The following is a 12,103-nucleotide window of genomic DNA, read 5'->3' as shown; positions in this document are numbered from 1 at the left end:
AACGAAAAAAAAAATGTAATTTTGACTACATCAATATACATTCAGGACAAGTTTGCACAACAATTAATTCAGTTGCTGCGGTCAGTTTCAGTCAAAATAACCTCGGATAGGACAGGTTAAAAAAGACCTTCACAGAGCTCGCAGGGAAATGTTTTCCCAGAGGCTCCCTGAATGAAGTTTATATAATTAACTTTTTTTAATCTCAGGTTAGATATGATCAAAATAAAAGACAGTAAAATTAATAAGATTTTTTTTATTGAAATTAATATAAATTAGATTATAAAACAATTCATTGTAATAATTATAATATAATCAACACAAATTCATCACTACAATATAAATTGGCAAATATCTTACAATTTTAATAACATCAATTTTAGGAAATATTCTTAGAACAGCGAGACAAATAATAATTCTGTGTAAAATACAATATCAATGCCATGCGCATTCAAACAACATAATAAATAATAATAATTATATTGCTTGAACGAAATTAAATTTAAAAATTAAGTTGATAAAATTACACAAAGTTTAAGACACAACACGCAACGATTTCGAATAGATATTGCCTTCCTTGTAAATGGATTGTTTGCAAGAATGGAAGAGATGTTTATTTTAGAAAGGTTAAAGATAACCCGACAATTGAAAATCGCCTACTGCTATTATAAGCGTACATCGTTGCTTGTGCAATGATGAAGGACTGAGCTAGCAGAGAAATGGAACCTATTCGTCCACTCTGCTACTTACCGGTCATTTCATTCCATGTATTGTAGTTGTAATGAGCTACAGATTACCTTACTACATAAAGTGGTTCGCGATTGACCCAAATTATTTCGTAAATGCAAATCGACTCAATTTTACTAGTGGTACTCCAGAGAAACTGAGGGGTCAAAAGGCCACCCTAAAGGTGTATATAAATTTTGGAAATACCATGCGGCAGATATAGACAGAAATTAAATTAGGTATTTTGTAAAAACAGTTTTTATTGTGAAAATGGTACTGATTTAAAAAGTTAAGGTGGGCAAGTGTAAACTTGATATTTACACTTGCAAGAAGACTCCATTTTGTAAATAATGAAATGAAACACGCTACGGTTGCTAAAATACATAAAGGACAAACGGAAATGTCCTATAACAACAATAATGAACCCTGGTGACTGGTTAAATGGACAGCTCTAGCAAGCTAGATGGCAGTATAGTGTGAGAGAGTAATAACCCTACCCCAGTGTACAAAGCTTGGCACTCCAGTCTAGGAATTCACAGGTAACATAAAAAGGAACACTCGAAAATTACAAAAAAATCTAATAAGGTATCAATTGAAACATTTTAGGTTTATCGGTGTCTACACGGCGCAAGTATTGAGAGGCCGAGCGTAGTTACTTTGATATTTACATTTACCACCGCTACTCAGTATTCGTTATTTATTTACCATAAGAATTTTATAGAAAAGTCAAACCAAATATGCGAGTAACAAAACTAATCAACAAAGGTCTGCAATTACTGTACAAATTCGACTTACGTAAAATTCAAATTACATAAATAAACACATCGCTAACGTAACTCAAGGTGTAACTGTACTCCCATTGTTGCAATTTTTTTTTAATGTGACGACAAAAAAAACAATAAACATACTACTGTCTGTAAAGTGTAAAGGCATGGGAGCTATGTCGCCTCCCTGTTGGGCAACGTTGTGAGGCGAGTTAAGATAGGGGCTGTAAGAAGGGATTTATTAATGTAGGTCTTGAAGAGCCCTGGATTATATGAGGGAGTAAAAACAGATGCTGGTAGCTCGTTCAACACCACAAGCTGTCTTACATAAAACCGAGTCGATGAAGCGTTCTCATGAAGCCAACATCAACTGTGAACAGGTATTCCGCGCGAGTACGTCGAGAATCACGCACGTGCACCAGGGATCAATGCTGCTAGCTACTTAGAGCAGACTCCGTTAAAATCCATGTAAAACAGACTCAGCATGCCCACATTGCGTCTGTGCATTAAAGATGTTAACAATTGATATCAGACAGACCGCCCTCCTTTGCACAGAATCAAGTAGATTTATAAAGTATTGCGGGGGCTCCAGCCCAGAGGTGACTCCCAAATTCAATTGTTGGGCATTTTGAATTTGTATAGGGTTAGTAGCTGGTTACTAATTGAAGAATCCGCTAGCTCTATACAAGATGCCCAGTTTCTTCGAAGCCAGATTTACCCGGGCTTCTACAGAGTCCCGATACTTGAACCGGTCTGATATACTTACTCCAAGATGGAGACTTTCAATGAAGATTTTATTGGGTAGGGCACTTCCATCAAATAGCACCAGACAGTCATTGATCTCCCTCTTTGCCAAAATCAGACAAGCTTGGGTTTTTGAGACGTTGAAACTGACCAGGCTGGCCTTACCCCAGGCACGAACCTTCTCGAGGTCTTTTGCCTCAAAACTTCTCTAGCTGTTCGGGCATCATAAGTGGAAGGGGGCTAGTCAAAAAGATAACCCTCGTGAACGGTTAATAAACATTGTGGCAAATAAAATTCACAAATTTAATGTGATGTTTCCTTATTAACAATATAGAGCTTCATAGGCTCATCTTAGCAACACTGAAAATAAAATAAAAACTAACCAAAAGTCATTTTCCTTCACCAACTTTGAGATTCTAGGTTTAATTTCCATACACTATAATATAGTATACTTATTTAACTATGTACATGTATATTAATATACGTATCCGCTGTAAGGCAGCTAGTGAGCACCGGAGAATTACATGTGAAGATGCAAACAATGGCCTTACAATTTACAATTCATTCCATCATCCTCTTAAACTGTTTAAATGGTAGAAAAAAATATTCATCTCACAAACCCGGTCTTACGCATACTTTGCCGAGTCTACACACGATAAAGAAAAGCAAAATGACACATTGTGGAAGTTTTTTCCATGTATCCACTACCTATTTGCGAGGAATTATCAAAAATTATATATTTATACAGGGTTTATCGGCACGTACCTGACAAACTTTAACGAGCTATTCCTTAGCACATTTGGAGTAAAAAATGTTATGGGCACTTTGCTGTCCGGTAACATTTTTTTTTAATAAAAAATTTACCATTCATATTTTCACCACTGTTTTATCCTTTGTCACAGTTTGAAAACCCATCTGGCAATATTTTATTCGAGTTTCGTTGAATAATATACGTACGTACCTACATTGGTGCGCTTTTACAATCACAACGAAATGGCACAGCACCATTCGTCTCATTTTTAAGTATTATTATTTAGTGTGTATGAAAGAGCGAAGATGCTTTTTGACACAATTGCTAATAACAGCTGTTGAACACGAGAAACAATGCCAATGACAGTGACGGAGTGTGGATTTTTTTATATTTTTTTGTTTTTAATTGAAAAAAAATGTTACCGGACAGCAAAGTGCCCATAACATTTTTTACTCCAAATGTGCTAAGGAAAAGATGGTTAAAGTTTGTCGGGTACGTGCCGATACACCCTTATATCTATATAAACAAATAAAAATGTTAATGTTCAAAATCTAAATCTCGGAAAGTTCTTCACTGATTGCTTTGAAATTTTGACACAACTTTGCATTAGAATATGCATGTTTTTATATACCTTTATTATATAAATGTCACCTGTGAAAAGTAAAAAAAAAAAAATTAAAACACCTACCGAGTGCTCGGCCGAGTCAGCCAGTGAAATAAGAAACATTCAAAATTTAGAATTTTAGGAGTTCTTGACTTTTGTTGTTATAAAACTCATTTTTCAAACATGGCGAAGTCACGACAACATCACTTTAAACTAAACTCGGCGAAATGATTCGCCCACTGTCTCTTCTACGTGTGATAACCTCTACTCTTCAATAAGTTACTCGACAGAGTAACAAAGCGAGTGACTCGGCCATAAAAGCAAGACGCACTACTGTTTCTCTATCTGCACAGAAAGACTGAGCCACAGCAATGCGTGGCGGGGTACAGCTATTTTCTAGTAAAAATATTTCTGGGTTACGAATAAACTGGCAATATTTGAAAAACTCTCAGTAATAATAATAATAATTCGATAATTTGTAGAGCGCCGTTTTTGTGAAAAATCACCTCAAGGGCGCTGCCATCATACTAAGCGGAAATGTAGCTCATTTCTTACTGGTGGACTTAGCAAGCAGAGGAATTGAACCCACGACACACAAGTGGTAATCTGACACATTTGTCCACTCGGCCACTAACCGGTCTCCATTTTCTACATCTGTTATATTGTTGGTATAAATAGAAACTGTTAACTTCTTAGGAGTATGATAAAGATAATGCTGTTCTTTAAAGATAAGACTCCTATATCATTATTTATATTATTTCGTACACGGTGTCCGGAAACTCGTAGCACAAGCCGGAAATTGGTGAATCTACATCACATAGAGAACACAAAAAACCCTTTATTTCTCGATCTTCAATCTTTTTTAATTTTTTCGGCTAATAAAGGGGTAAACAAACATTTGAACCCAAACATTTTAAAAGACTAATATTAATATTGAATAATAATATTTGTGCTGATTTATACAGCGCCATTTTCAAAAAAATCACCTCATGATTTTTTTCATATTTGACCTAAAAAATTTTAAGAAAGCTCAAATCAAAAAAAGTTATAATGTGATGAATATTCGCCAGTTTCAAATTTAGTAGTCCGCCGCGTACCTAAATTCGAGCATTCTTCTTGATTTTTGCATGAGGGTCAACGGCATATGCCGATTACTGCCGATATTTTACACGAAAAGGCAACGTTCTTTTACGAAAAAAATTATCAGAAAAAACCATTTCCAAGCTAGCGAAGGATGGTTATGTAATTCAATGTTTCGAAGATTTGAAATAACTTACTGTTTAATAGTTAATAAACATAATAATATAATTTGTGATTTGGAGTATAAATAACACCGTAATTTGCAAGTTCAAATTTCACAATTAACTGTTTTTACAAAATACCAATTTATATTTTCTATGAACGCACTGTAATCTGCCGCTTACATTAATTTAACACTTGCCCAGTTTTTGGGGGTAGAAGATAAGTGAGACTGCACTGCACTAACAACCCATCCGATTTTGGAGATATTTTAGAAATCGATATACGCAAAATACTTAACTTAAGGCCCATCTTCCGCAGGGGAAACAAGTATCCGATACTCAGGTTGTGTACGCATGTCACGCACAGGCTGTACACGTCCGCTACTGAAATCACAAGACCTGCGTCGCGACCAATCATTGCTGAATTCTCAAAACATCAAAACTAGAATGCTTTCATAACCTCACTCACAAACAGTTGCTGAAGTTGTTATTTTTTGTCGACTGTTTTGTTTGATCTAAGGGGCCGTTCAAGTATTATGTAAGCACTATAGGTGGGCAGGGGGGTCTTTGCTTTGCTTATTTTTGATGACATGGGGGGTGGGGGGGTCGAGATAGTGACTATGTCAGCACTGCTCAGCAGTAGTTATTTTTTTTTACACATTGGCAACCCACACATTGTCTATGTTTGAAAACCGAATACATATTCGGGGATTCCCACAAATAATTAATACGTTTAGGTACTCGCTTAGTTTGTTTAAATGAATATTATGTGCATTAAAGTCCTCTATCCTAAGTCTATTTTATAAGTGCTGCTTATGAATCAATAATAAAACGGTAAAAAGGTACCAATTTTTACGTAAGCATGGGAGGGGGGGGGTAAGAGCTTTGCTTACTTTTGGTGACAAGGGGGAAGAGGGGGTAAATAATTGTAATAAATCTGCTTACGTAATACTTGAACGGCCCCTAAAGCATTGTTACAAAATATCAACAAGTAACACCATGTTTAGTTTAGTTTAATCGCGAGACTGGCGTCGCTGAAAGTGTGCCCGTGTACAAACCTGTGCACAGATGTATGACGGTAGTCGTCAAAGTACTTGAATCGTTGATGATCATCAGATACTTATATATTTCTGTGGAAGAAGGGCTTTTAAGTCGACTAACATCAATGCGTCGCATTTAGCCTACATACGAAAGGTTTATTATATGGAATACAGCAAAAATATGATTTTTTGCAGTTATGTATTCCACTTTTGTATGGCAAAGATATCTAACATTATTGACTGAGCGTAGCGAAGTACTGTTTTAACTCCATTATGGCATTTCATCCGTCCGTAAAGTTTTTCGTTACGTTGCAGTTCCGGTTTCAAGATGGTGGCCGTGGTTCAGTAAAGATTCTGTTTTCAAAAGTGAAATCACCGGGTTTTTAATTAAGTAGGTAGGTATTTAAGTACCTAATTACAAATCTTGTGATTTTAGAGGAAATTATGGTTTTGATTTAAAATGAGAGAAATTTAGAAACATACTTCTTAGAAGTTCAACTTTTCACAGAACTATCAGTAAAATATAATCTTAAGATATGCATTTCATTGAAAATTACAATATTTGTTTAAAAACACTTTGAATGTACAAACACCTTTTAGCTTACCTTTCATTGAAATGGGGATTGGTGACATCCAGATCTGTCACTTTCGCTAAAGGCATAGATATTGCATTTTACACGACTTGTGTAAAAAGATTTTCTTCACACATCACATTCGCCATAAGCCAATATGAACAATATGTCTTTTGAATGAACGCAATGTAGTAACGAAGCGCTACTTTAGGGGATTTAACATAATCATATGTTGGCGCTATGTGCATCTTTGAACGTACATAATAAAAATAAATGCTAACAATCATAATGGTGATATATTATAATATTTAATCTTCCAACTAAACCATTGAGGTTGAGAGACTTGTGCTATGTAAATAGAATCAATAATTATACAATTATACCTGCCGGGTGCGGATAAAAGCCGGGACCTTTGGGAGCATAGCTGAGTTAGTTCCTTCTCAACCGACAGCTCGACTAATCTAAACATATCAATAAATTATCTTCAAAATTTGCATACAAAACAATCACTTTTAAACTTAAATAAAAGGAAAACTTACTTAATTCACAAGAATGTTTGTTCTATGGAGAAAACATAACATTTAGTTTTACCAATTAATTAGATAAACGCCAATAAAACAGATTTACGCCAATTTAGATTTCGCCAACCTAATTTGTCAAATTTCAAAGCACACAATTAGTAACGCATGGGCGTATCTAAATTATATAATTAATATTGAGTGAGCAGATGTCTTATGGGAGTTTTCAGTGACAAGGGGAATAAACAATGGTTTGGAAATCATTAATCATACAATAAAATGTTTGTCTGGAGAACTTCAACACCATTTCCTAGGAATAATGGCTTCAATTTACAACTTACAATAAAAAGGTTATTTCAATTTTCAAAATACCATCCATTTTCAGATTATTTTGTGGTGCAGTGTCAGAATGCAAGAAACTAAAGAGTGTTAAGAATTCTAGAAATACAAGGATTTTTCACAGCGAAATAATTAATTTTTTTGTTCGCACATAGAAGAAATATATTTTTTTATAAAATTAAAACAGTTTTGCATCGTACTTCATTTAAAAATTACCTTTCAATACCAGGAAAGGGAAGCCTTTCTGCTTATAATTAGGGAAATCATTGTTCAACCTTTTGTTTTGAGGGAAAACGTAAATCCTCGTTATATGAATTGAAGGAAGCTAGCACCACTTTCAAGAGACTTGAGCGATGCATTCTTTACAAAGGGAATCAGTCTAAAAATACACATTTACCCTAAGGAATATCTCCCAAATCCTCCATTACCAACCCTAAAAGGCACAAAGCCGCTGCAAACATACACATTTCCATAATAAATTTATGAATTATTTTATAATTGGGAATATACATTACATAGGCGCAATAGTCAATGAATATAGCTAAAATTTGGTACAATTTATTGAATACCACGAAACAGGGAGTTCTCACAATAAGATTTAAATATTAAAAAATGTTTTAAATAAGTTGAAGGTAAACGTTTGACTAAGCAACATTATTTCAATTTCTTCACTTATTTCAAAAAATATTGATTTTTACGTTGTGAAAATAGGATGTATTTTCTATAGTTTTATACATTTATAAAATTGGGTCACTAATATAAATATCTAGTAATATATTTGCTAAACAATATTGAATTGACAAAGATAGCTCTCTGATATGATCGGGTAGAAACTTATAATCTAAAAACACTTCATTATTGACAAACGCAATGCAATAAAGATCTGCAAAAAACGAAACATATATTATAAAATGAATGCGAAACACAAATGCAATCAGAGACCGATTGTGAAATTCAATGATAGGTATGAGAGGTTATTTTCAAAGCAACTAGAAGTGGCAGTTGAATAAAACATTAAATTTTAAACAGAGACAAATTTAAGTGATGAGAGTTAAGTTTAGTAAGATCTAGGTCGCTGCTACTGTATCAAAAGACGAGTACATAGTATTTAAGCAAGTGTTTAAACTAAACTTGGATGCAAAAAATTGGGGTTAAGATTTTTCCGCAGGAAAGTACAGTTGCAAGTAACATATAATTTGTAAATGAAAAACTTGTTTGGTTAGCATTTGCCTAATTCAATATCTTTTGCAACGTGTAGATACGCTTTACTGAAATAAATCAAAATCATTCAAAAATATACGTCCCACACCTATCTAGTTCACAATCAGAAAAATTATTCCCGTGACAGCATTAGTATCAAAATGTAAAATATCGAAGCATTACCTCTTCCTACAGGAAATACCTGATCAGTCTCAGTGTTGCTGCACCACTTGATACATGGGTTGAGGATTACTAGTGGGCTGGGGGCTCTGAGACACGTTGTACGGCTGCTGCAAGTACTGCGGCTGGGGGGCGTACTGCTGGTAGGTGAGCTCTCCCTGGGGAGCCATCTGCTGAGCATAAGCGCCTTGCTGCTGCCCCGTACCTTGCTGCGGGTAGTTCTGCTGGGGTGGCTGTGGAGGGGCCACCTGCTGAGTGTAACTAGACTGTGGGGGAGCCGCTTGCTGAGAGTATTGTTGCACAGGTTGTTGAGGTGGTTGCGGGGCCACTTGCTGCGGGTAGTTTTGCCCCGGCTGAGGTGGGGCTCCCTGCTGGGAATGCCCAGATGAAGGCTGCGTCGGAGCGCCTTGCTGCATGTAGCTCGGCTGCGGTGACTGCGGAGGGGCCCCTTGCTGCGCATATACAGATTGTTGAGGAGGACCTTGCGGAGCGTAACTAGGCTGTGGAGACTGTGAGGGAGCCAACTGCTGTGCGTACCCGGGCCCAGGCTGAGCAGGGGCCTGCTGCTGGTACCCAGGCCCCTGTTGAGTGGGGGTCCCTTGGACATAACCAGAGGCAGGTTGTGTGGGTGCCATTTGATAAATTGGTTGTTGAGGTTGTTGAGGTTGTTGAGGTTGCGGAGGAGCCCCCTGCTGCGTGTAGCCAGGCTGGGAACCCGTCACTTGTTGCGTGAAATTGGGTTGAGGAGATTGTGCTGGAGCCACCTGCTGCGCATACCCAGGGCCAGGTTGCGAAGGGGCCAGTTGCTGCATATATCCAGAGCCTGGGGGTCCTGGGGTCAGTTGCTGGCTGTAGGCAGAGCTGGGTGGTGCTGGGGCCACTTGTTGCGTACTATAGTTACCGGTAGGAGGTGCCGGAGACTGTGGCTGGGTGTAGATGCTGGGTGGAGCAGGTGCCGTTGCCGGGGTGTACGTGGGCCCCGGCTGCAGGGCATATGTACTAATTGGTTGTGTAAAATACACAGTTCCGGGAGATGAGGTAGAGCCCACTTGAGTGGGCCCAGACGAAATGGCTTGGGGTGGGTAGCTGCTGCTGGTCTGTTGGCCGTACACAATGCTGGGCTGTGCGACGTAGCTGCCGGGAGCTTGCTGCGTGTAGGTGACGCCAGGTTGTGATGAATAGTTAGAGATAGGTTGTGATGTAAAGTTAGTGTTGCTATTGGGTGGGTTTACTGGCTGGCACTGGACAGGCTTTTCAGTCTTTCCCTCCTGTATAAAGGGAATGCTCTGGAGATAGATTGTCACTTCTGTAATTTTTTGTTCGTAATATTCTTTGATGAATAAACCATCTTCATATTCTTTTTCTAGTTCCAATATTTTAGATTGCAAAAGGCCATTTCGCATTTGGTAATTATCACATTTGTTACAATGGATATTTTCATGAGCTTCGGGTAGCTGAGGCTCCGTGTGGAAGTACTGTTTCTTCCCATCAGAAGTGAATGTAGAAGGGATGTAGGAGGTAAAGGAAGATTCCTCGATGGGCTGGTGGAAGTCCGGCATGGTAGGGGGCAGGGGGGACAGAGGAGGCTCAGTGGGAGGAGGGGGCGGGGGCGGCTGCAGCGGGGGTGGCAGCGGGGGTGGCCGCGAGGGCGGAAGAGGCGGCAGTTGGGGCGGTGGACGCTTCATGTCCGGCAGCAGAATGTTGCTGGTAAAATACGACATATAGCGCAGAGGCGGTGACACTGATGAGCAAGTTTCACCTTCGGGCGTCTCAGGCAGTAGCGTGTGAGTAAATTTACAGTTTGGTCGCGTGCATATGCCGCGCTGGAAGTCTCTACATATGTAATTATATTGCTTTGACGGGCGTAATTCAATAGATGCTATTTCGGGGGAGTCTATCAGAATCGGTGGTGCAGGAATAACCGTCTCGTAACCCAAAGTGGAATTCTGAAGGGAGTCGTTCTCAGCCATGCTATCACATAACTTGGCCCTTGGTAGCCAGAATACACTATAGCATAGTAAAATTATCCTTGAAGAACAATTTAAGGAAACTAATAATCACTTTCACAAAGAAAAACAGTGAATTTCACTACAGTTTAAGCGAGAAATCCATAAATCAGAAACTCGACGACTCCGCACATAAATAAACCACTCGCTAGATCGATATTTTCGGGCTATTTGTATGAAACAAATTGGCATTTGGCATCAAATTGGTTATCTATTTAACCATAGATGTGCCAATATTTAGACAAATTTTATGCGTGCGACAATACTACGTCACACACCATCGACGAGGATAGAGGAAACTCAAAAAAGGTGTGACCATGGACAATATAATTCTCATTCAGAGCCTACTTATTAGCCTGAAATATTTTATAAATAGAAATGATTTGGAATGTCAAAATATTGCCTCAATACAAGAAAATGAAAACCTCAGTATTGTGTAAAGGTGCCTGTAAACGATCAAATTTGTTTGTCAAATTTACGTGTTTGTCAAATTATTTGAACGTCTGCGGCCTTGTTTGATGTGCTTGTCAAACAAACTACGTGTTTAAATTCTGATTGACAGAAAGTTTGAACGATATTTGACAACATGTTTGAACGTTTGTGGGGGTGTTTATCAAACAAACGTCAGTTTCGTGTTGCCATCACTATGGAGAGTGCTGCGTCATCGAATGTTATAAGTGAAAGAGACTTTTTATTACATTTTATATCCATATATCGCGATCTGCCGCAACTGTGGAAAGTAAAATGCAGGGACTATGTGGACAAGAATAAAAGAAACATAGGAATAAAAACAATAACGGATTTATTAAAAGTATTTCGCGCCAATATTACGGAAGAAGACGTGAAAAAAAAATCAGAACAATCAAAAACAATTCAGACCGGATACAATAAACGTCAAAAGACAATTCCCGGCGAAAGCTGTAAATAAATGAACTAATATTTGACAAACTTCATTTGAACGTTTGCGGCCTTGCCAGGCCTTGCTCATCAAACACGTGACGAGCAAACGTAAAATTTGACAAACAAATTTGATCGTTTACAGGCACCTTTAAGCATTTTTATTTCAGCAATTATAGATACAAGTTAAATCATTAATGAATAAGGTAGAACCACAGACATAGGAATTAATAGACGAGAAGATAATGGCGAGGGGTAAAATCAACTGTTGAAGAACGAAGGGAGTGAAGCTGACTGTGATTCGTCAATAAATCAATCTGACAGTAAATAGGCATCTCGCATTATAATATCACCATTTACTTCTTAAAAGTAAAATCTGCTTTTGAATGAATAGACCTACATTTTTACATGGGAGCTCAAATTACTCGCCACGTTATGAACAAATTTGCGAAGTCCAAATTCGGCAAAAAAATTCGGTTCTATTTTCAGAGTCGAATATTTCGTTTAAGTATTTAGTTAAGACA

At 37.7% G+C, this 12,103-nt stretch overlaps 1 protein-coding gene across 1 annotated transcript; it reads right to left on the bottom strand.

The window, feature by feature from the left end:
* Window positions 1-5,432: 5,432 nt before the first annotated feature.
* Window positions 5,433-10,880, bottom strand: LOC149419172 (uncharacterized). The gene has a single exon (XM_089638129.1). It carries the CDS (start codon window positions 10,644-10,646, stop codon window positions 8,709-8,711), a length of 1,938 nt encoding a protein of 645 aa, XP_089494255.1. The 5' UTR covers window positions 10,647-10,880; the 3' UTR covers window positions 5,433-8,708.
* Window positions 10,881-12,103: the final 1,223 nt, after the last annotated feature.

The sequence above is a fragment of the Hesperophylax consimilis genome, chromosome 12, assembly GCF_061612785.1.
Source record: "Hesperophylax consimilis isolate HC1 chromosome 12, BYU_Hcon_1.0, whole genome shotgun sequence".
Lineage (NCBI taxonomy): Eukaryota > Metazoa > Arthropoda > Insecta > Trichoptera > Limnephilidae > Hesperophylax > Hesperophylax consimilis.
The sequence above is the reverse complement of the archived record's forward strand: the minus strand, read 5'-3'. Positions and strand labels throughout refer to the sequence as shown.